This window comes from Culex pipiens, chromosome 1 (genome assembly GCF_016801865.2).
Source record: "Culex pipiens pallens isolate TS chromosome 1, TS_CPP_V2, whole genome shotgun sequence".
Taxonomy (NCBI): domain Eukaryota; kingdom Metazoa; phylum Arthropoda; class Insecta; order Diptera; family Culicidae; genus Culex; species Culex pipiens.
Genome location: NC_068937.1, coordinates 20,652,815 through 20,677,904, shown reverse-complemented (window position 1 = coordinate 20,677,904; position 25,090 = coordinate 20,652,815). Strand labels below are relative to the sequence as shown.

Sequence of the window (25,090 nt, the reverse complement as noted above, 5' to 3'; positions counted from 1 at the left end):
TGGAATTCGTTTAAAAATCGAACTAAATTCCGTTTCACAATCCGAAATGAACTGCCCCGTTTTCTTTTGAGCAGCATACAGGCGAAATTGGATATAAAACCACTGACGAACTGACGTGCCACCCCGAATCCAAACTTGACCGCATTTTCCTATCTTCCTTCTCACTCACCCTCAGCGATCAGCGATTGTCAAACAGACGATTTGACAGATGCGCAGCTGCACTTGCTGAAAAACTTTCAGGAACAACAAATGAAAATGGGGGAAAACATATTGAAGCCTGAAAACTTTTGCAAATTCTGAACAAAACGATGAATATTTTGCAAATCTTGCATTATTTAAGGTGAAATGAGGCAAGAAATTTCGTTAAACTTCCAAATTAGGCTATCTTTTAGACTTTTTGTAACATTTCCATTCCAACTCTTATCCGCCATTTACACATTACACAGCTGATGTGACAAAACGTCAAACTCGAATTCTGACAATCGCCGAAGAAGAGAACAGTAGAAAGAAAAAGAAGCATTGTAAGGTCAAAAATGATCGACCAATTTGTTCCTGGTGGCACGTCAGTTCGTCAGTGATAAAACTGTCAACTTTCACCTTACCGGCAACTTCTAGACTGGGAACCCTCCCTGCCCGACGCCAACCGGTTCAACCAGCTTTTTGTCCGACTTCGCCCAACCCACACCGACTGGAAATTTGCTCCAATTGAAAAGGCCTTTTCAACTTTCTCGATTTGTTTGTAAACAAACCCAGTTCGCAATCGTCGTACCAAAACAATGCCCTGCTGCGTGCCCAGATGCGTTCCGGCCGGCGATTCCGCCGGGTTGGTCCGCTTTCCGGGCGCCGACCTGCTGCGGGACCGCTGGAAGCAGGCCATCGAAGCGGGCACGGGGGTTGGTTTGGGGGATCCTCCTCCGGACGGGTCGCTGCGGTTGGAGGTTTGTTTGGAACACTTTGCCAAGCCGGAGGATGTTCGAGAGTACCGGGAACCGGCGCGGTTTGTTGATGAGTAAGTTTTGGAAACTTGTTTCAAAATGATTGGGAGTAAAAAAATGGTGCAGTGGTAATGCTACAAGGATAACCATCGTGACGAAGAACTTTAGATACTTGAATAGCACATCCCAAGATGGGAAAGGGTGTTTCATCTTCAGGCGTTTCAGAGTTCAAAGTAGTTATACCGTAAACATAACCGGAATGGCGTTGGATAACGTAATTTATGTCAGTTTAGTAAATATCGAGACACCTCCAAGGCACTGGAAAAATGGAAACCAACTAGCTGGAAGTTTTTACACTATTTGATACTTGAAATTGAATTTCGTGTTTGAGAAACGCTAGTTTTGCTGCAAAATTATCTACATTCTAGGTACTTGAAGTTCACGTCTGTGTTTGGGAAGCGCACGTTCAATCAATCAATTTTATTTTGACAGTTTGTCACCTCTAAGTTGATTGGCATTGATTCAATGGAATCCTAATGTGAATTAACTTAGAGGTAAACTTTTTTCTCAATGGATTCAAAATTTCCAGAAACGGTCTTCCAATCGAGTTGGCCAGCTGTCGGCTGTGCCTCCAGTTCCAACTCAAATCCGACATGGTACCCTCGTTGGGACAACTGACCTCGCTAGAAAATTTGTCCACTATCCTTCAACAAACAGCTAAAATCAAACAGAGCTCGTCTGACATTCCGAACATGATTTGCACCGAATGCCTCGTCAAGGTGGACCTAATTCACGCACTTCAAAGCCAATTTGCGACCCAAGATGCGCTTTACCGGTCATTGCAGAGTGCGGGAGCAACGTGCCAACTGCAAGTCGTGGAAGCGACCGTGCAGGATGAGTACGGCGAGCAAAAGTTGGAACCGCTCGAGGAGGACGATTGGGAGGTTGATTTTGACGCTGACGACGGTTCGAACTATTCAAAGGAAATGTATCAGGAAGATAGAGGGAGGAAAAGAAAGCGTTCGAAGAAGGGCGTCAAGATGAGCTCTTTGATCGCGCGAAAGTGCTACTTGTGCAAGGCGGCTCCGTTTGCCAACCCAGGCGATTTGATGAACCATTTGAGCAAGGAGCACGCTTCAGAGAGCGATTTAAGCTGTACGGAGTGTAACGACGGGAAAAAGTTCGAAACCATCCAGCGCTTTAACCGGCACATGAGTCATCACGACGGCGAGGACCGTCCGCTCCGGTGCGGCTTCTGCCCGATGCGGTACTGCAACGAGCACGGTGTGCACGCGCACGAGAATCGAGAGCACGGAACGCGGCACGAGGTCACAGTGGTGCTGCATCGTCCCACGGCTTGTGAGGAGTGCGGAAAAATGTTTGCTTCGACGTCGAACAAGAAACGCCACTGGAAGGAAGCCCACGGTCGGAGCTCGAAGTTTGAGTGCGAGTTTTGCGAGGCGGAACTAACCTCGAGCCAGTCGTTGCACTCGCACGTGCTGGGGCATTCGAAGCCGGTTGGGCACAAGTGTGAAATCTGCGAGATGTGGTTCCGATCGGAAGCCGTGCTGCAGAATCATTTGGAGAAGATTCACGAGAGCGCAAACTATCTGGATTGTGCGCCATGCAAGCAACAGTTCGAGAGTGAAGAAGCGTTCATCGATCACTTGCAACAGAAGCATCGACAGTGCGAAACGTACGAGTACTCGTGCAATCTCTGCCTGGAAGTTCCTCAGAGCGCGCAAGAGCTGGAACAGCACATTGATCAGACTCATAAAGAGTCGCAATATCCATCGGTACGCTGCGTCAAATGTACAAGAGAGTTCCGATCCCAGCTTTTGCTGTACCGTCACCGCAAGCAAAAGTGCTCCAAGCGTTCGCTCCAGCTACGCTGCGAACCATGCGATCGTGAGTTCGCCACCCAAAAACACCTCAAAGATCACGTTGCCGCAACCCATCTGCACCAGAAACTCTACCCGTGTGACGAGTGTGGCAAGGAGTTCGGCTGGCAGAGCAACCTGGACAGCCACCGTCGCAGCGTCCACAACGAGGAGCGACCCTTCGTCTGCCAGCAGTGCGGAACGAGCTTCAAGGTCAGCAACAGTCTCTGCCGGCATCGAAAGCGCTGCCACATCATGCGCCAGAAGGCACTGCTCAAGGCGAACCCCGAGCTGCGCGAGCCACGCCCCCTGCACGACTGCGACCTGTGCGACAAAACGTTCGCCACCAAGTCCACGCGGGACAACCACCGGCGGAGCATCCACACCGGGGAGCGGTCCTACCTGTGCCAGCACTGCGGGATGAGCTTCAAGGCGAGCTCGGTGCACTCGCGCCACCGGAAGCGCTGTCTGCTGCGGCAGGAAGCTCGGGCGGCGGCAACGGCACAGCGGGAAGCCATTCGCGAGGCCCGGAAGCCGTTTGCGTGCGGGTTGTGCGGGAAGACGTTCCGGACGGAGCAGGTGCTGCAGAAGCATGGCCGGAACCACCACTCGGGGGAGAAGAAGCGGAAAAGGGCGAAGAAGGCGATGGAGAAGGAGAAGAAACCGAGGAGAAAGAAGGGGAAGGCTGGTGGGGACGCTGCTTCCGCAGTGGTCAAGGTGGAAACGGAACGCGAGGTGAAGGAGGAAATGGTAGAAGAAAGTTGAATTGGTTTGAATAAACTGGAGATTCAGGAGAAGCATTTGATCATTACTTCCGAAATTCTCCAAACGAACGCACCATACAAGATTGATTTATTTATTTGTCTTACATGTTTGTCAACTCTTTTGTCGTGATCGGGGACTTTGTTTTATAATAAAAAGACAGATATTTTGCAATTAACAAACAACACGTATTGTTCCACACAAATCAACCACAAATCTGATTTGACAATCTTCATTCTCTCTTTCAACAAAAAAAAAAAAAAAATTTCAACAATTTTTTATATCTGAAATTATTAAATTCAATATAAAAAATATTTATAAATTCAATAGCTCACAAATTTTAAAATTCAAAACCTGCTAGATTTCAGAAATTACAAGTCGAAATTTCAAAAGTTTTAAAAATCTGAAACATAGAAATTCGAAAATACATACTTATAAAATTCCCAAAAATTTAAAATTCAAAAATTATATTTTTTCAAAAATTCCAAATTCTAGAACAAAAAATTGAGAAATTTTTAAAATTTAAGAATTTAAAAATTAAAGAATTTAAGAATTAAAGAATTTAAGAATTTAAGAATTTAAGAACTTAAGAATTTAAGAATTTAAGAACTTAAGAATTTAAGAATTTAAGAATTCAAGAATTTAAGAATTTAAGAATTTAAGAATTTAAGAATTTAAGAATTTAAGAATTTAAGAATTTAGGAATTTAAGAATTTAAGAATTTAAGAATTTAAGAATTTAAGAATTTAAGAATTTAAGAATTTAAGAATTTAAGAATTTAAGAATTTAAGAATTCAAGAATTTAAGAATTTAAGAATTTAAGATTTTAAGAATTTAAGAATTTAAGAATTTAAGAATTTAAGAATTTAAGAATTTAAGAATTTAAGAATTTAAGAATTTAAGAATTTAAGAATTTAAGAATTTAAGAATTTAAGAATTTAAGAATTTAAGAATTTAAGAATTTAAGAATTGAAGAATTTAAGAATTTAAGAATTTAAGAATTTAAGAATTTAAGAATTTAAGAATTTAAGATTTTAAGAATTTAAGAATTTAAGAATTTTAGAATTTAAGAATTTAAGAATTTAAGAATTTAAGAATTTAAGAATTTAAGAATTTAAGAATTTAAGAATTCAAGAATTTTAGAATTTTAAAATTTAAATTTTTTAGAATTTTAGAATTTTAGAATTGTATAATTTTAGAATTTTAGAATTGTATATGATTTTATAATTTTAGAATTTTAAAATTTTAGAATCTTAGAATTTTAGAATTTAAAAATTTTAGAATTTTAGATCTTAAGAATTTTAGAATTTTAGAATTCTAAATTTTAGTTCTAGAATTTTTTAAAAAATTATAATTTTCTGTTTTTTTATTTAAGAAATTTTAAATTATTAATTTTGTTTATAATTAATAATGGAGTACCCGCAGTCGAGCAGTTTTTGATAGTTCGCTCCATAAGAAATACATTGTAGAAAAAAGCAAAAACTGCTCGAATGGAAATGCTCCATTGTTGTTAAATGATTTTCAATAATCATTTTTAATCTTTTAATTTTTATCTTTTTGACAATTTTCAATCTTTTTTATTCCCCCCCCCCAAAGAACCACAAGCGCGCATACCGTCGAACACGCTCATACCGAACTGTCAACTTTTCTTGAGGGGGTCACGAAAAGAATGTACAACCAACCTCGTACACAACATTCCTTGACCGCGTTCCTTTTGATCTGCATACTGCATCTTAATAACCGAGATTTAAAAACAAATTCATTATTATTTAACCGTTCTATTTTGGTTGGAAGCCAAACAAACCAACCCGTACTCAATGGAGCATTTCCATTCGAGCAGTTTTTGCTTTTTTCTACAATGTATTTCTTACAATTTCTTATGGAGCGAACTGTCAAAAACTGCTCGACTGCGGCAAACTCGTAAACAAAGCAAAATGAATGCAGGCTGACGTTTCTGCAAACAAATGCAGGCGAACAAACAATGCCGATAAACTGCCAAAAAGTGCGAGTTTGTTTGTTTGTCATAGTCTAATACCTCCTTGAATCGGAATTCGATTCGAATCTTATATTTAAATACGAATTTCGTTTCAGAATTCGAATTGAGTTGACTGGGTGAAGTAGAGTTGTCAAATTTGACATGCACTTTTGACATTTTCAAAAAGGCCTTTTCCCCGATTTGTTTACATATTTTACAAATATTTCAGTCGCCAACTTGTTTATCAACTAAAATTTCCGTAAAAATTGCCATGGTTTGCTGCGTTCCGGGTTGCCTTCCGGCGGACACGAGCGGCGGCCTCGTGCGGGTCGTCAAATTTCCCACCGAGGACGATTTGCGTCGCCGCTGGCTGCAGGCCGTCGAGATCGGAAGTGGAACGGCGCTCGACGATGACGACGCCGACTACCAGCTCTGCACGGGCCACTTTGAGTGGGCCGGGGACGAGCAGGAGTACCGGGAACCGACGGTGTTTGGGGGAGGGTAAAGGGGGAGTTAGGGGTGTGTAGGGAAGTTGGAACTTTAATGTTTGATTTTTTTTAGGAATGTTGCGAGCTGCAGGTTGTGCCATCAGTTCCTGCCGGTGAGCCGGATGGTGCCGTCGGTTGGGGGTGGGACGTTTGCCGATATGGCACTCGATACGATGGTGGCGCTGGTGCTGCGGATCACGCTGAAGTCGACCGACTTTCTGCGGATGGTGTGCGACGAGTGTCTGGTGAAGGTGGACCTGATTCGTGCCCTGCAGGAACAGTTTGCGCTGCAGCAGGACTATTACGGTGGGTACCTGGGGAAGGTCAAGCCCAAGCTGGAGATTGAGGAGGTCGAGTGGAAGGCGGAGGTGGTTCCGGAGCATTTTGAGGACGACTGGAAGCCGGAGTCGGAGGAGGAAGAGGGTGACGATGATGAGGAAGAGTCTGAGGAGGAGAGTTCTTCGGAATCGTCGGATTCGGAGGATTTCGAGGAGGTTGTGGCGAAGAAGCAGAGAGGGAAGCGGAAAGCTCCGGTGAGGAGGACGAAGAAAGAGAAAAAGGTCGTGGTGAAGCGTAAGGAGGGGGAGCCTCAGATGTCGGCACTTGTGCCGAGGACGTGCAACATTTGCGTCAAGGTGTTTGATAACCACGGCGATCTGATGCTTCATTTGATTGAGCAGCACGGAAGTACGGAGGGATTTACGTGCGCCGCGTGTAACGATGGTCACAAGTTTCCGACCATCCAGCAGTACAACTATCATTTGGCCTATCATGACGCCTCGAAGCGACCGAACAAGTGTAGCTTCTGTCCGATTCGGTACCGATCGGTAGCGGCGTTGAAGCGCCATGAAAACTCCAAGCACGGCGCGAATCACAAGCTGAAGGGACGAATTGCCCGGGAATGCCAGTGTCACGAGTGTGGCAAGGTCTACACCGCCCAGTGGAAGCTCAACCAGCACATTCGGCACAATCATAGAGGGGTAATACCGCGATCGCATTGCAAAATTTGTCAGAAAAACTTCGCCACTGCGCTAGCCCTTCGAACCCACATTCTGGGCAGTCACGCCGGTCAGCGGCCATTCCAGTGCGAATCCTGTGACGCTAGCTACCGAACGTCAACCGATCTCAGGCACCACGTCAAGGCCGTCCACGAGGGCAAGAACCCGTTCCGATGTGGATCCTGCGATATCAGCTTCCGCACGAAGCGCGAATACGTCAACCATCGACACAACGAGCATCGCAACCGAAGAATGTACCATTCCTCCTGCAAGCTATGTCCAGAAATCCCGCAAAACAATACCGATCTCCTCGCGCACATCGCCGCCTGTCACGCCGACGTCGAGTATCCGCGCAATCAGTGCCCGCACTGTCCGGAAACGTTCCTCACCGCCCACGGCCAGGGCCAGCACAAACGCCTTGCCCATCCGGAGCATCTCCCGCTCGAGTGTCAAATCTGCCACAAAAAGTACTCCACGAAACTGTCCCTCAAAGAGCACGTGGACGTCATCCACCTGGGCAAACCTCCCACAATCAAGCGCAAAGGACGCCACGAGCCCCAGTCCTCGACCTGTCCAACGTGCGGCAAGCAGTTCTCCAGCAAGCAGAACCTCCAGCGGCACGAGAAGGCCGTCCACCTGGGCGAGCGTAACTTCCAGTGCGATCTGTGCCCGAAGGCGTTCAGCACGGCCACCGTGCTGCAGAACCATCGTCGCTGCGTGCACACCGGTGAGGCGCTGCACGAGTGCCCCGGCTGTGGCCAGCGCTTCAAGGAGAACGGCACGTTCTACCGCCACCGGGCCAAGTGCGCCCCGGAAGCGTCCACCAAGAAGGCGGCGGCGGCCAAGTGAGCTGGTGGGGATATTTGCGAATAAAGATTATTTTTGAGGGTTTGTGTGGTCTTTTTTGCTGTATCCGAACGCCGAACCAGATGTTGCTTAAACATGCATGGTTTAACCTTTGAGACAAGCGTATATTACTGCTAGGATCAACCAGAAAAAATCGTCCCTAATGCTTGATGGAGCAATGCAAGTCTTTGTTTTCCATTCTGACATAAAAGCTGTGATTGTTGTTGGAGAGTTCCGGACAATACAACTGTTGAGGACGGCAACACTTCGAGAGTGTCCACCAGAAAGCCGTGTCCTTCCGTAGACCGGCTCTCCAGTTGCTGCATAGCTGTCACTGGTGACAGCGCATAGACGTGATCTGTCATTTTAAAGTGTTGTTCTGTTTGTAGTCTCTTTCGTTGTTCGTTAATAAATGTAGTCGTTCGTTTGTAGTTCTACTAAAGAACTTGTTTTATTTCATTTGTTTCCTGTCCGTGAACGTCTGGTTCTTGCCCCACCACCGTCTTCACCTCGCGATGCCTTGCCCTCCTGTGCCACGTGAGCGCCGTCCCGTTCACCAGCCGCACTTCCGGACACTGCGGACAGCTCACCCACGGGTACTGCTCGTCGCGGTGACTGACCGCAATGTGCGCCTCCAGGTCTTTCTTCCTGACGGGAACCTCCGGGCAGAGCGCGCACCGAAAGCGCAACCGCATCTTCCGATCGTTGCTCCGATTGTCGTGGACGCGGCGCTGATGCGTCCGGTACTGACCTTGCGATCGGAACGTCAGCTGGCACGGCTTGCACCGGAACGGGTCGGGACCGCCGTGGGCGGCGGCCATGTGGATGTTGAGGTTGGTTTTGGCGCGATACCGTACGCCGCACTGCTCACAACCGAAGGGACGCTCGTTGAGGTGCCACAGCTTGTGCTTCAGCAGAGCCTGGTCGGACTTGACGATCCGGTTGCACGTTGGACACTGGAGCTTGCGGGCCTCGTGCCGTGCCGCAATGTGCTTCCGGAGGGCGCCGATCGAGAGCAATATCTTGCCGCAGGTTTCGCACTGATGGTTCTTGTGGAGACGTTCCGGATTTCTGTATCTAATGGGCTTTCCGGCGTGGAGGTGGGCCACGTGCTCCCGGACCGATCTTCGCGTGCAGTATCGAAGCGGACAGAGCTTACACTGGAACGGTCGTTCCTTAGCGTCGTGAAACTTGAGGTGATTGTTGAACAGGGTCACCGTTTCGAACCGTTTTCCACCGCAGTCGGTACAGCTGAACTCGGACGGATCCCGATGATTCTCAACCTGGTGGGACACCAGCTCCTCGCGGGAATTGTACTGCACCGAGCAGATGTAGCACTTCATTGAGCTGGCGATCCCTCGGTTAGGAGCCTTCGGTTTGGGCTCCCGAATTTTGCGCTTGATGTAGCGTCGCTTCATTGGCTTTCCCGGCTCCGGTTGTTCCGGCCACTCCCACCCGTCGGAACTTACCTGCTCCTCCTCCACCGGTTCCCACGTGACCTGCTCTTCATTGTCATCCCCTTCATGGTTATCCCACTCCTCAAGGTACTCCACCTGAACGCCCTCGTCATCAACGACCCCCGGCACTTCCGGCTCCGGCGCGACCACCTCCAGCGGAGTCTTCAAGCTGTCCACCATATCCGTGGTCGCCTTCAACTCCCCAAATTCGGCCTGAATCTTGCGAACCACGTCGACCTTCACCAGACACCGCCGGCACACGAAACTCGTGTAGTCCCGCGGGTGGATCCGGATGCGGATCGTCGGGAAGAGCAAGCCCGCCAGTATGGTCCCATTCAGCGTTCCACTCAACCGACACATCCCACTCGTCGGCATGTACCGATGGCACAGCTTGCAGCACGTCAGGCTGACCCGTTTTTCCGGGTTCCTAGGGGTAAGAAGCAGAGTTTCTCAATTGAGTTGGCAGATGTCGCGCTCCCAAACTTACCGCTTGCTGGGAAAAATGGACGGTTCCTGGTAGAAGCGCTCGTCCGGATGGGTAAAGTGCGCCAGGCAGATCTTCAGCGGTTCGAGCTCGTCGTCGGAGCCGAGCGCGACGCCGGTGGCCAGCGCGATCACCCGGAACCATCGCCTGCGGAGCAGCAGGTGGTCCGGGAATCGCACCAGCAGCGTCTTGGCCGTGCAGGCCGGGATGCAGCAGGACATGCTTACTAGTTTGAAACAGCTGAGTCTAAACAGGTTGTTTGTCAACAAACCAAACAAACAAAGTTGGTAGAACTGTCAAAACACATAATCAAAACAGATCAAAACAACAACAAACTTTGTTTAGGTAGTTAAACAAAAGCTGTCAAAAAAATCAAAACAAAAACAAAGTTCGCTTCGGTTCCACCAAATTAACGAATCCGAAATGCCCTGCTGCGTGTTCCGCTGTCCGGGAGGGCCCAAGTTGGTGCGCTTCCCGGCCGTCCCGGCCCTTCGCGAGCGCTGGCTCGAAGCGATCCGTGCCGGTACGGGGGCCCGGATTTCGAGCGATCAGCTCCAAGGCAAGACGCTCGAGCTGTGCGTGTCCCACTTTGCCAAGGATCCGACCGAGTGCGGGGACGAGTACCAGGAACCGTCGCGGTTCATCAATCGGTGAGCGAAAAGAATGAATCTAGTGGTTTCGTGAGCTAATCAATGGTTTTTCGTTGCAGTTCCGGCAAGCCGGTGAAGATCGGCAGCTGCCGGCTGTGCCATAGATTTGGTCCGGAGCGCGAAATGATCTCGCTGCAGGGCAAAGTGGCCGCAGACTTCCGCATCGACGTCATCCTGCAACAGCAATCGATCCTCAAAGTCGAACTTAATGCTTCGGACTTCCTGCAGCAAATCTGCCAGGAGTGTCTGGTTCGGGTCGAACTGATCAAGTCAATTCAGCGGGAGTTCTACTACAAGAACGCCACCTTCAAAACCCTTCAGAAAAACCTAAGCTCGCTGGAGGTTGTCCGGAGCAAGGAGACTCGCCGAAAACCATCACAACCCGTAATCGATTGCGACCTGCTGGACGAGGACTCGATCGCGGGGTTCACGATCGACAAAACGAATCCGCTGCAGCAAAAGTGGAACGTTCCAGAACTTCAGCCATCTCCGTCGAAGCTCATCGTAAAGCCGAAGAAACAACCCCGCGAACCTCCGCCAAATCAACGAACCTCCAAGTGCTACATCTGCCGGCTGCAGTTCCACGGCCGGGAAGATCTGATCAACCACCTGGAGCAGAGCCACGTGGTCAAGCCCCGGTACGGCTGCTCGGAGTGCAGTTCGAAAACGGCGCGCTTCAAGGAGATTACGGCGTACAACGTGCACCTGAGCTGGCACGACGAAGGGGAGCGGCCGCTCAAGTGTCGCACGTGCCCGCTCAGGTTCGTGACCAAGCGGGGGAGGATGGAGCACGAGAGGCGGGTTCATTTGCGGAGAAGCAAAGGGAAGGCGGGGGTTTTGAAGAGGAAGATTGCCGCGAAGAAGGTTCTGGGGACCTCAGGACGGCGACGTGCAAAGGTTGCAAAGAGCTGATTAAGAAACTAATAAATCGTTTTTCAATTTTTCAAAAAGCTTTGTTTATTGTCTTATCAAGTTTTGGAGTTTTTTGTAAAGTTCACTGCCTTATATCTCTCTTTTTTCCCGATAAAGCTAAAGCATGATATCTCCAGGTCAAAACTAGAGAAATCTTTAGAATATTCAAGATAAACAAACAACAACAATTGTTAATAACAAGTTAACTTATAAACAACAATCGTCGTCGTATAAACCCTGAATATTGCGAATTTAAGCTAATTATGTATCCAAAAACTATTCAAAAACTTTTATAACAACAAATATTAATCATCAGCAAAATTAAGAATTCAATCATTTAAAATTTGAAATTCTTAAATTCTAAAATTAGAAATGCTAAAATTTTAAAATTATAAAATTATAAGAATAAGAAATTTTGAAAATATGAATTTATTATTTGAGTATCAATTTTTTTTATTCCTAAATTCGAAAATTCTTAAATTCCTAAATTCTTAAATTCTAAAATTCTAAAATTCTAAAATTCCTAAATTCTTAAATTCTTAAATTCTTAAATTCTTAAATTCTTAAATTCTTAAATTATTAAATTCTTAAACTTTTAAATTCTTAATTTCTTAATTCTTAAATTCTTAATTTTTTTAATTCTTCAATTCTTAAATTCTTAAATTCTTAAATTCTTAAATTCTTAAATTCTTAAATTCTTAAATTCTTAAATTCTTAAATTCTTAAATTCTTAAATTCTTAAATTCTTAAATTCTTAAATTCTTAAATTCTTAAATTCTTAAATTCTTAAATTCTTAAATTCTTAAATTCTTAAATTCCTAAATTATTAAATTCTAAAATTCTTAAACTTTTAAATTCTTAATTTCTTAATTCTTAAATTCTTAAATTTTTAAATTCTTAAATTCTTAAGATCTTACATTTTTCATTTTTGTTTTTTTTTTAATTTTTAATTTTAATTTGTTTAAGTATTGGAAAAAATAGAGTTGAATGTAAGAATTTCGAGGTTTTCGAGTTGCTATAGTTCAGATAATTAAAACTTTTGAAATTTCGACATGTAATTTTCGAATTTTAAAATGATTGAGCTATTGAATTTATAAATACTTTAATATTAAAATTAATATTCAGTCCAGCATATTTTTTATTTTGGATTGCAAATTTTTAGATATTAAAAATTGTTGAAATTTCCTTTATTATTTCTTAGATTTCTAAAATTTGTGAAAAGTTTATTTTACCATATTTTCCTCGATATTTTCGTTGTTTTTTTTTGACGTAGACTTACGTCTTTGTCGAAGGTACTGGGGTGTCATTCCAAAAAACCCGGGCCGAAGGCCCTGGATTACTGCGTCATCCCTCAAACGCTTATATCTTCCTTCCCTCTAATCGAATCGACACGATTTATGTGCCATTCGATTCGAAAATTATTCAGCAATTTGCTATAAAACTTTCATTGTTGGCAAAATAGTTTAACTATTGAAACAATTGAATGTTTTAAAATGTTTTCAAAATGCAGAGATTTTGCAAGCAAAATGAGCGCTTCCCACTCACGGACGGGAATGTCAAGTACCTATTTTGAGGGGAAAATCATCCGAGCAACGCGACCGAGTGTCGGTCGCGAAAAAGGAGGGGAAGTAGCGGGCCGAAATCATACATAAGAACGTGCGCCAGAGCCCATTCCATCATTCACGTCTCAGACGTCGGACCGGCAGCAGCAGCAGCAGCAGCAGGAAAGCTCAGCCCAGAGCAGCAGGAGAGAGACCAGAGCAGCAGCAGGAAAGCTCAGCCCAGAGCAGCAGCAGCAGGAGAGAGGGACCAGAACTGGAAAAGAAGTGCGCATCGCCTTCTCGTCGTCACCGTCAGCCAGTTGCCTCTCGATGGCCGAACCGTTAGGATCTTGCGTGGTTGCTGTGGTTCGGAGGTGCTTCAATCCCCATCTCTCGTCCCACCCGGGACGAGGCATCAACAAGATGAGGCGCGCGCCTGCTGCCTTCCGCCGAAAAGCCTCTCGTGGGTCAAGCCTTGGTTGTTAAACAATCGGGACATCCAACTAGCTCGTCGCATTCGCGGCGAGCGCTTCTGAAAGATTTACGTCTCATCAAATTCTAGTGTTGAAAGAGTTGCCCTCGTCCCACCCGGGACGAGGCAGCGAGCTAATTTGAATTTAAATTTAAATTTCAGGAACAAATTTTGGTCTTCGGGGGCGACGGATTGCACAGCTTTCTGAGGCTGCTCTCGCCCCCAACCCCTATGCCCCCTCTCCCTCTCACCCCATTCGGCTCGCTAAAATTCCTTCGTCTCTTTCTTTCCTCTCTTTGCCGTTCGAATGGGTGTTCCTTCCAATATATATAGCTAATTCTTCAAATTAATATATGGAAAACCCACATGTCCACATATCTAAATTTTACGTAAGTCTACGCCATTCCGGTTATGTCTGTGACATAACTACTTTGACTTTTTAATTATTGTTATTGTTGAGTTTAAAAATTTCTGATTTTTATTTAATTTTAAGCAAGATAATAGATATTTTTACGATTGACAATAAAGTTTATTTTCACTCTTGTTTACTTCATTTTGGTCCCGCCGGTGTGGATCAATCGGGCAGCGTAGGGGACTCATAATCCAGAGGTTGCTGGTTTGTACTAGCAATAAATAGTTGACGACACGATTGCCAACAGCTCTAACGACAACTTCTTTTTTTTACTCCATTTCGACAAAAAAAAACTAAATCTGTCTTTTTAATTTCATTTTGAGATTTGGCGGGGAATTTCAATTTTATTATATCGAATATAAAACTATACACGGAAAGGGGATCGATCGCCAAACCAGCGACCAATTTTTGCTGGGTTGGTTTTGCTGATATCAGCGAAATTTTTCTCTAAACCAGCGAAATTTTTCGCTGAAAAAGGTGGATGCGCGAAATCAAATCCAGCAACTTGGTTTCGCTAGTTTGTTATTTCCGAAACGGTTTCTTTTCCAGCGAAAGTTTTCGCTGGTTTGATACACATCCTTCCGACAGCCGTCATAAATGTTTGTTATTGTTCACGTTTGGAAGCGATTTGTGGCAATCGAATTGCTTTAGGGTTTTTTTTCAAAACAAAAAAGCATGAAAAAGTTCTGCATCAAGTGTTCAGCATTAAAATACATACTCAACAGGTGATGGTTCTTTTCAATGAAAAGAAGCATGAGATGTATTTGTACTGCTGCATAGATGAGTGCACAAATTGTCGCAGGTGGCAGCAAGAATCGTAGGCGAGGAACTTGACCATAGCCGCGGAACAGTTTGTGCTGTGGCAAGTAAGTACAACGAGGAACTTGACCATGGCCGCGGAACAGTTTGTGCTGTGGCAAGTAAGTACAACCTGGCTGGACTTTCTTTTAATTCTGATTCCGTTACTGCGAAATCTTTTCTGACGATTGTTCCATCCGTAAACCTCCGTCAACCGGAACGGAACTTTAAGATTTTAAGGGTCGGTAACCGGTCACGCGCTGGAAAAAAACAACATTTGTTCAAAACTGTGTCTTTCTTTACACCACCTACACAGAAAAAAAGTGTAAATTTACCCAGCACTGAAACCATGTTTTGCACGTAAACATGCTCAATGTAAATTTGAAATTTAATGTAAAGGGTTGTATTGCATTTAAAGTGCCCTGATGTAATATGAGATTCAATGTAATGTGTGAATCTCATTTAAATCAAACTTTCATTTCGGGAAACATAGAAATTTGAAAATATGAAAGGCATGTAAATGTATTTCCGATGTAAAATTTTCGGAATGTAAACTCAAAAAGCGTTTAAATTTTGATTATTTTGCGAATGACAGCTGACCAAAACAAATCACTCTAATTGTTGTTATTGTTTGGCGCGGACTCAAGTGGAAGTGTTTTTCTTTCAATTACTATGTAAAAGCTATACTTTTGTGGAAAAGCCTATTTCGATGTTGTTGCTAGTTGTATTTCTTGCAAATATTATCGAATAACAAGGAATGTTACAGCTGCCCTTCGAAGAAGGTTCTGGAAGCAGTTTACTGTAAAGTTATACATCTGAAGGGCATGTTTAGATGCAAATTAGTAACATTTTGAACATTGACAAATAAATCGCTATAATTAAAGGTAAGTTGTCAACTAAAAGTTGATTTGTTGCATAACAATATATTGTTAAATAGCTATTCGAAGGTGTGCCAGGTTTAACGTCCAAAAGTTTTTTGCTAGCTGATATCTGTGCTGGTGTTTTCCTTGGCCAGATTTTGAATCCTTTTTCCCGCTTCCGGCGGTTCTTGCAAAATTGCATCGAGTTGTTGGCATTAGGATGGAGAAAGGTTCGTTTAACCGGAACCGACGAGGTCAACTTACCACAGCACGATTTGCTGAGAGAGGGATGAGGCGGCTAATTTTCGTCAAATCCTTCTCCGGGGACGTATTTGATTCGTCAGATCAACATCCATTTCCATAGTCGATGTAGAAGCGATTTACGTCAATTTCTCGAAATAAGATAGTTGCTGAATAAAAAAGTTTGAGGTCAAGTTTATGCGTTAAGGAATATTTTTCTTTTTGGTTCACTTTTTACATACTTTTTAAGCTCAAAAATGCGAAAAAGAAACACAAATTAAAATATACCTAGATTGCAGAAGGAACTTTTTTGTTTACAACGTTTCAAACGCAAAATTCGTAATCAGAACGTCAAATCATTAGGAGTGTTGTCACACGAATATCTTCAAATACTGAGAATTCGGGTTTATTACAACAGCGATAAGCAGAGTACTCTAATTTACGTTAACTATAGCTTTATGTAAAAGTGTGTATTATGGAACGGATAATTACCATTGTTATCATTACAGATTGTCAAGGGAAACAAATTGGTCGATGCAAAATAAATCGGCACTGGCAACGTATGTTTTTCGCTTGCAACACTGCCAGTTTTGCTGGACGTAAAAGGCGGTTGGTGACTAGCGCGTTTTAACTATCAATTATTGGTCAATCTGTTTCCCTTGACAATCTGGAGTTATCATTACTTTTAAAATTACACTGACGTCATCCGTAACCACGATTTTTTTTTTAATTTAAGGCTCACACAAAATCCAAAGTGTAGAACAGTAGCTGGGCTCCCCTTTCAAAATTTTCAGGTATTGTAAAATAGTTACCTATTGACTTTTAAATGCACGATTGAAGTTTAAAACCATAAAGCAAAAAAAAGCAAAAATAAAAAAAAATCCATTAACGGTACACATCAACCAGAGCTTTTGCACCCAGATTTTAGTTACAGACCTTTTAGTATCTTCAAAACTACGGGTACTATCGAAATCGTTTTTTATTCATCCCCTAAAGTACTGTCCAGAAAATAATTTACAACAAAGTTTGACTAATTTTACAATTCCATTGTTGCAGAATTGGGTCCGTAAGTTTGCCAAATTTGGAATAAGAAGACAACAACTTCCTTCGTTGCTGTGCACCCTTAAGAAGAAACAAAACTGCATTTTGCACTTATTAAAGTGATCAGTCTGCATTTGATTATTTTGAAGTTTTCTTTAACTACACGTCAATCAGCAGTTGGCATCGAATTGGGTCCTATAATTAAGCTTAAATTGCTGATATTATTGTTAATAAGGATAAAGTTTATTTTTATCATTATGACATTATACCCTATGTGATTTAAGTGGAGCACCGGATTCGAGTGGCAGAAATGACTGTTCTCCCATAAGGAATACATTGTAAAAAACAAAAAACTTTTCGAATGGAAGTGTTCCATAAGTAATTTTTTTTTGCTTTTTGGGTGGTTGATAGTGCCTTGAGTCAGGGGTTTTTAAATACACCCGAGAAGCAAAATAAATTAAATTTTGTTTATTAGATCTTAAAAAAGACTTTTGTTGTTTTATAATTTGTGCGTTTATTTATGACGAAAACCTGTTAGTTTACAACTTTTTTATCAAGTCAAGGAAAGTTGCTTTGACTTTTAGCGTTGATTAAAAAAATTCATGGTTTTCAAATGAAGAAAACGTTTTGTTGATTCAAATATGCCTTAATTTTCTGCGTGAACGAACTTTTGGACCATATTCAGCGTGTTAGGTTTTATACCATTTTCAATAAGGTAATATTGTTTAACAGTGTAAGATTTTAGCCGATTTTAGCTCAAACCCTCGCATCGTGTATATATTTATGTATTTGTTTTGATTTTGTTCGCCTGCTGCGATCGCGCAATTTTTTCGTCTTTCAACAACAAAATAGTTTGCCTGAAGTGAGCCACGTCTTTTTAGTTGCCAGCAAGATAATTTCATGCCGGATGTCGTCATCGGATGCAGATGCTGGTTAGCAGGAGAACCGGCTTTCACCTCGTCGGAATTATTGCCGTAGCTGGTGCTGTCGTTATTGGTAAGCAGAAATTAAATCGTATTAATTTCTTATTTAGCATTCATAACAGTTAGCTGAATTCAATTTCTAGGATTTGAAGCACCACGCGCTGTTCGGCTGGAGCCCTAATTCCTTCTGTTTTATCGCACGCCACGGGCCATTCTGACCAGGCCTTGAGCCGCAACCAGCGAGAGTCCTAAGCTTAGCTTCAAGTACCGAAGCTGAAATGGCAGCCGGAAGAAAATACCATGAAACGAGGATTTCCGCTAGTAATAACCTGGATTGGGAAATTGACGTTGGTGCGAGGGAAATGTTATTGTTGCAGTTCTCTTGTGGGTTACGTTCGCTGTATTTCCCGGCAGTGTGTCCAGGAATAGCACCGCCAATTTGTCGCAAATAGTAAACGCCGCAAGTCAGAGTTTTTGTTCGACGGTTCTGCGCCTTCACCGTTGGTGACTAAAATTGGTACGATTTCGGAACATTTGTTTTGCCGTAATGCTTCAAAAATATAATTCCTTTACAGTTTGCTGTCAAGACCAACCGAATGCAGCAGAATCGACAAACAGCCAAGAAAAGACATCAAACAAACGGGACCTTCGACTGTGACCTGCAGCCTGCACGAAGCTGTAGCAGTTTAGCAGTTCGATAGCAAAGCGGACTTCATCTTGGTGACCACGAGCGAGTGCGTGATTCCCGAGATGATCAACGCGAGCGGTAGGTTCGCGTGAGGATGTTTTCAAGCAAGCATAATTGACCATACAGGTGAGCTCCCAAAATGTAGGCAACTTCCTCTGGTCAGCGACAAGATCACCGTCAAGCTGATCTTCGCTCATTTTCACTCGGTCAGTCGATGACGTATTAAGTCAAAATGTTCAGCATTTTTGTATTACCCAATCTCACCCCAGACCTAATGTCAACCCTGATGACGGTATACAAAACCTATTCACAATTGACTCTATAAATATATTAAATAGGAAAGGTTTCGCGCTGTTTTCGCAAATTTGCAGTTACCAACTAGATTTCGAGCGGAAACATTCGCTGAACCAGCGGATTTTTCGCCGAAACCAGTAGAATAATCTCCTGGTTGATTTTGGTACGAGCTGCTGCCGCCGGAAAAAAAAACCCGGACGTCAGCGATAGAAAACGCTGATCCAGCGTAAAAGAACACCAGTTCAGTGAAAAAATCCGCTGGACCAGCGAATTGTTTCCCAAAACCAGCACAATAATCTACTGGTTGATTTTGGTACGAGCTTCTGCCGCCGGAAAAAAAAACCCGGACGTCAGCGATAGAAAACGCTGATCCAGCGTAAAAGAACACTGGTCCAGTGAAGAAATCCGCTGGACCAGCGAATTGTTTCCCAAAACCAGTACAATAATCTCCTGGTTGATTTTGGTGCCCTGCCGCTTTTTCCAAACCAGCGAGAAAATTTTCTGATTCTAGCAAAACTGATCCCCCAAACAGCGACATTTTTCACCAAACCAGTGTTTTTTTTCACTGGTTTGGTAGAATTTCATCGGTTTCCAAACCAGCGAAACAAATTAGCGATTTTAGGTAATTTTTGTGCAGGCTGAGAAATTAGCGACATTTTTCGCTAGTTTTAGCGAACTTTATCGCGATTTGGCGATGGATCCCCTTTCCGTGTATTAAAACATCAAAAAAGAAAATTCAAATTCTTTGATTTTTCATCTAAACATATTGCAAACAAGCACCGCGCAAAGAAACGTCAAACGCCACTGTCAGTTTCTGTTACTTTTCAGCTGCATACCGCTTAAGAAAAATCTTTTCCTTGAACGTTTTTTTATATGGAGTTTTGCGCTGGGTGCTGAAAAGACAGAATGCGTAACGTGATTTTCGAAAGCTCCCCACTGCTCCCCACTAATACAACTGCACTACAGCTGTAAACATAAACAAAGTAGAAGGCTATGTTCAAGCTCAAGCGTGACATATTTTTTGCTGCTGAAGTGAATTATTTTGAAACATTTTGGATCTGTTGATGTTGATGTTTTCGATGAAAAATTAAGTGCTTCGCACTTTTTTCTTTGTAGACTAAACGATGGGCGGCCAAAAGAGGCCTTTTTTGTTTTCCACGTGATGAAAAATTGTGTCAAAAGTGGGTGGAATTTCGTGAATCAGAAGAGCAACCGAATGGAAGTTCCGAGATTATGTATCTTTGATGTGTAGTGATAATATCGGAGTAAGATTTCCTTTCCAATATTATTTGGAAAGTACTTTTCATAGTTATTGATAATTCGTCGCTAACATTTAGAAAAGCGTCATAAACATAGGTTTTGCGTGAGACATAGCGATTATAAAATTTTAGCGACGAATTATGAAAACTCGAATTCAACCCTCTTATTAAGATGTTTTGACTTCGAATACCTCAATAGCCAACGATTTTTTTTTTATTCCTGACTAAATAAACTGTAGATCGATCACAATACTTGCCACTTCTTGGTATAATTATGCGAACAGTAAATTGGTTCCGCTTTGACAGTTCTAAATTGAGGCCGCTTTGCGGACAACTATTCTGCACCCAGGTTTTGCGTTCCTTCCCTAATCTTGAATAATACTTAATTGCGAGTTTAGTGCGCTAGAAAAAGTGTGCACCTTTAAACATATTGCCTTGTAAAGCTAACTTGACAGATTGCGCATAGAGAGCGCTAGCGAGAGAGAATAAAGTGCGACAGTTGTGTGGTTGATTTGTGTGGAATGAAGGAGGTATTAGACTACGGCAAATTTGAGTAATTTTGCAAACTTCCGTAAAATTCGTTCGAGTCAACGTAGAGATCGAATACATTGTGCCACCGCGTTGGTACGACCTTCAATTCTTCCAAAGATTCGCAGCGTTCCGGATTTGTTTCCGAAGGTTGCACCTGTTGCACGACCGGAAACTGTTCGCAACCCTCCGATATTGAGCAGTTTTCAATAGCTAACTTGTTTAGTTGCTTCAAGTCACAAAAGATAACACGAAGCGCGTCATCGCTGAGTTCCATTGACTGCAAGTGCAGCTCTCGCAGTTGGGACAGCTGGCTCAAGCTCTGCCCCAGTACTCCGGGTTCGTCTGGGTTGCAGAATGCTATATCTTTTAGAGAGCAGCTTTGCAACTTTTTCGGATATACGAGCGCTGTGGCGAGTTCTGTCCAGCAGCTTAATTCACAATCGTCAATTACCAATGTCTCCAGATTGGACGCCGTTGACAGCAAATCTCCGATACAGTTCCGCACGTTACAGGACAGCAGATGTACTTGCTTTAGGTTGGTCCATTTTGCGTGGCTGAAGTTCCGGTAGTAATGTTTGTACGCAACGAAGCTCTCCAGTTCGCTCAGATGTGTTAACAACTGATGATTCACTTTTGGAACAATAACTGTTAGAAGTTCTAGTCCCGGCGGAACTGCTGTTGCCTTGAGCACGATCCCTCTGCAAACATCAACAATTTTTGCTGCGAGACGCAACCTTTGTCTGGCTGGCTCCTGAAAGTTTAAATAGAGTAAAATATTTACAAAGAAAAATAAAATATTAAAATGTCGTACTTCTCCACTGGAGCGTCTGAATTCAAAAAGAAAATTATGATTTTCTCCTAGTTCGTAACACTGGATCATTTGGCTCAACCTGAATCCGTCGAGTTTTGCCACACTATCCAAACAATCGGCTGTAGAGTTTATGTGAAACTGCGCCAAAGTGTGCGGCAAACCGTCCAAAATGTGTTCCATGTCTTTCCGGGGGTTAACAGCCACGTCCAGGAAGTAATAATGTGAAAAATGAATCCGCAAGTACTTTAAGCGGCTACAAATTTTGCAAAACATTTCCGGAAGCACCAAACCATGAATTCCAACAAGAGTCAGTTTCTCCACTGTGTCAAGCCGAAAATCGACGGTAATGGACGTGTCGCCATCAGCAAAGTATAAATACTCCAGCACCAAACATTTGAGATTCGGAGTCTGCCTGAGCACTTCCAGAAGAACCGAAAGTTTCATTTGGCAGCTATGCATCTCGAGTACGGCCAGATTTTGTCCAACAGATCTCCACCACGGTCCCACCGCAACAAAGAGCACGTGCTTCAGCAAACATTTGCCGGCAGACGAAAACGCCCTGTTCGGTTCGTAGCTGGCATCCATCCTAACACGTTCCAGCGTCACGACACCGGTAAGTTTGGCCACAAGAGAACCGCACGTGTCTACGATGTCCCGGAAGCGGCGACAAACTAGTCGAACCTGCCGCAACTGCCAACAGCCCAACCGGTTGAATATCGCGGTCCATATTTCTGGCGGAAGTTCGGGAAGGACCGGTTCCGACATCAAGTCCTGGATGACCTAAGTGACCGCGGTTGCAGCCTTGCGGGCGTAAATTCGTACTGACATTGACATATTTTGCGAGCGTATCGTAATCACAGGACGTTCCGTCAAACGTCTAAAAAGGCCTTTTGTTTATGTTTACGTGTTGAGATTGAAATTTTGCAACAAATTTCGAGGTGAGCGAAAAATGAGGGAGCGTAATTTATTGAGTTAGTTTTAAGAGTGACCCCGTCTTGTATCATTTGAGTTTTGCTTGTTGAAAAATAACAATAACAAACTTTCTGCCGAATCTGTTGACACCTGCAGCGTCTCCAGAATGCCCTGCTGCGTCACCGGTTGCCCCGGAAGCGTCCGACTGGTTCAGTTTCCGTCCGACAGCGTACTCCGTCGACGCTGGCGCGATGCCATCGAATTTGCCATCGGAACCGGTCCGACCGTGGCCGAGGAGGAGCAATCGCTGGAGCTGTGCGAAGACCACTTTGAGAGTGATGCGAGTTCGGCGGAGCGCTATCGGGAACCGACGCGGTTCAGCGATCGGTGAGGATGTGCTTCTTTCTTCTTCGCAGCGGGGTTGAGTCAGCAAATTTTCTTGTAGATCAGGACATCCGGTGGAGCTCGGCAGCTGTCGGTTGTGCCACCGGTTCGAGGTCGCTTCTCGATTGTACTCGCTGGATGGACCGATGGCCGATGTGGACATCGGAACAGTTCTGCGCGAATCGATTAAGGTTCAGCTTGGTGATGACGATTTCCTACGGTTTATCTGTGGGGTCTGTTTGACCCAGGTCGGGATGGTTCTGACCATTCAGAAGTCGTTCCTCATCAAGGGAGATCCTGGCGTTGAAAATCTGGACAGGTTAGTTCCGCCTTATAGGTTTCTGAACCTTTTTTATCAGTTTGTATTATTTTTTTCAGAACCGACCCGCTAGCGGAAGTGACCTGCTGCAGGCTGTGTCATCGCTACGAATCAACCAATACGATGTGCTTCCTGGATGACGACCTGGCGGATGGTGTGACCATCGGTTCGACGCTGAACGCGATTCTCCAGTCGGAAGACGACTTGGCGCAGCTCATCTGTTTGAACTGCTTGGCAAAGATCGATTTGATGAGAAGCGTTCAGAGCTTCTTCGTCGGTAAGGATGAAGAGTTTCGGGGTTGGCAAAGGGAGGGTTTGGTAACGGTGGATCTGGACTGCCATCCAGAGCTGATGCTTGAGGTTAAGGTGGAACCGGTTGAGATTCAGGAAACGGCGAGGAAGGGCAGAAAGAGGAAGGCTAAAGAGAAAGAGTCAAAGTTGGTCAAAGAGAAGCCGCAGATTGAGTGCAAAATTTGCAACAAGAAGTTTGCGAAAAACCACAGTCTTAATTTCCACATGCTGATTCACACGGGCGAACTTCCGCACAAGTGCTCTCATTGCGATGCAAGCTTCCGGATGAGTACGGAGTTGAGCAAGCACGTGATGGGAGTTCATGAGGGTAAGACAGCGTACGATTGTAAGCAGTGCAATGTTCCGCTGGCAACGAAGACGGAGTACTACCGGCATCGCAAAACGGCTCATGCTACAGGTTACAAGAGAGTCGCCGTTTTGTACCGATGTCTGGTCTGCGAAAAGTCCTGTAAGAGTGTTGGCGAGATACGCAATCACATCGAGGCGCTTCACGCTGAGAACTATCCGTATCTGGAGTGTCCAGAATGTCCAAGGTTACAGCTGACGTGCGCTGCTCACGTCAAAGTTCACGGGTACTACAAGCATCCAGATAACGGAACCGTTGAACGATTCCCTTGCGATACGTGCGGCAAAGACTTTGACAAGAAGACACTGCTGCAGAAACACGTGCGAGCTGTGCATTCGGAACCCGGCACAAGCAAGGAATATGCCTGCTCACAATGCGACAAAACGTTTCGCTTGTACTCAACGTACCACCGGCACAAGGGCACTCACACTGGAATCAAGCGGTACGCTTGTACGATCTGCGAGCAGACCTTTAGTCAGCCAACCAGCCTCAAGTACCACATGCGAAACGTTCATACCCTGGAAAAGCCGTTCCGCTGCGAAGACTGTGGAGATTCCTTCCGTCTCAGCTCCGCCTTTAACAAGCATCGAGACAAGTACCACTCTCCGAACGCCGTCGTCGAAGACAAGGTTGCCTGTCCGACCTGCCTCGAGGAGTTTCTCACCAAGTCACTGCTCCAGCAACACGTGCGAAGCGTCCACGAGGAGCGAAAAGAGTTCGCGTGCCTTGAGTGTGGCAAGGTTTACAAAAACTTTGCCAACCTCAACCGGCACCGGGATTCGCACAACGAGACGCGCAAGCATCCGTGCTCGTTTTGTGACAAATCCTTTACGCAGCAGATTTCCCTCAATAATCACATCCGGAACCGGCACACCGGCGAAGAGCCGTTCATGTGCGCCGATTGCGGCGAAACCTTCAAGGATAGCTCCGTGTTCTACAAGCATCGTGCGAATCAGCATCCGAACCAGCAAGCCGGTCAAACGTTTCCGTGCGAAACGTGTGGCGAGCAGTTCGCGCAGAAACCGCTTCTGCTCAAGCATCGTCGGAGCGCCCATCTGAGCCAGCTCGTCTGTCCGGAGTGCGGCAAGCTGTTTAGCAGCTCGTCTACGCTGAATCGGCACCTGGAAACGCACAGCGGCACCCGGAAGTACGGCTGCTCGTTCTGCGAGCTGTCGTTCACGCAGCAAACTTCGCTCAAGAACCACGTCCGGAATCGGCACACCGGGGAAACTCCGTTCGGCTGCGACAAGTGCGGGGAAGCCTTCCGGGACAGTTCGAAGTTTTACAAGCACCGGGCCGAGTGCCGGGTGGAGGCGGTGGAGGTTAAGACGGAACCGGAAGATCCGCTGGGAGATGATCCGTGTCCGTGAATCTTTTCCGGAACTTAGGACAGTCAATGAATAAACGTAAAATATAAACAAAACATTTCTCCATCTGTTTTTAACTAAGTGTATTGTATTCGATCCGTTGCTTCACCGACATTTACGTCAGCGTCCTGTCCGCTTCAGCGATTTCAAACACCTCCAAAGTTACTTTGAATCTCCACCGTAGCTCCCTGTT

The 25,090-nt window shown here is 44.6% G+C and overlaps 4 protein-coding genes across 5 annotated transcripts; 2 read left to right on the top strand and 2 right to left on the bottom strand.

The window, feature by feature from the left end:
* The first annotated feature begins 776 nt into the window (after nt 1-776).
* On the top strand, nt 777-3,580 carry LOC120416913 (zinc finger protein 93-like). Its single transcript, XM_039578811.2, has 2 exons — nt 777-1,009; nt 1,525-3,580. The coding sequence occupies exons 1-2, from the start codon at nt 777-779 to the stop codon at nt 3,578-3,580; spliced, it is 2,289 nt and encodes a 762-aa protein (XP_039434745.2).
* LOC120416912 (uncharacterized) lies at nt 876-24,974 on the top strand. Its single transcript, XM_052707503.1, has 10 exons — nt 876-1,009; nt 5,782-6,053; nt 6,114-7,883; nt 8,303-9,197; nt 9,429-10,054; nt 10,215-10,475; nt 10,535-11,236; nt 22,254-22,556; nt 22,615-22,872; nt 22,932-24,974. Exons 2-10 carry the CDS (start codon nt 5,824-5,826, stop codon nt 24,898-24,900), a joined length of 7,014 nt encoding a protein of 2,337 aa, XP_052563463.1. The 5' UTR covers nt 876-1,009; nt 5,782-5,823; the 3' UTR covers nt 24,901-24,974.
* On the bottom strand, nt 8,310-10,230 carry LOC120416893 (GDNF-inducible zinc finger protein 1-like). Its single transcript, XM_039578790.2, has 2 exons — nt 9,829-10,230; nt 8,310-9,768 (listed from the first exon to the last, which is right to left on the bottom strand). Exons 1-2 carry the CDS (start codon nt 10,044-10,046, stop codon nt 8,322-8,324), a joined length of 1,665 nt encoding a protein of 554 aa, XP_039434724.1. The 5' UTR covers nt 10,047-10,230; the 3' UTR covers nt 8,310-8,321.
* On the bottom strand, nt 15,298-22,335 carry LOC120416896 (uncharacterized). 2 transcript variants are annotated; one of them, XM_052706441.1, is made up of 3 exons: nt 21,258-22,335; nt 15,953-21,197; nt 15,298-15,880 (listed from the first exon to the last, which is right to left on the bottom strand). In XM_052706441.1, the coding sequence occupies exons 1-2, from the start codon at nt 22,020-22,022 to the stop codon at nt 20,454-20,456; spliced, it is 1,509 nt and encodes a 502-aa protein (XP_052562401.1). In that variant the 5' UTR covers nt 22,023-22,335; the 3' UTR covers nt 15,298-15,880; nt 15,953-20,453. The 2 variants fall into 2 exon arrangements, with proteins under 2 accessions (XP_052562401.1, XP_039434728.1); XM_039578794.2 differs by having other exon boundaries at nt 15,999-21,197.
* Nucleotides 24,975-25,090: the final 116 nt, after the last annotated feature.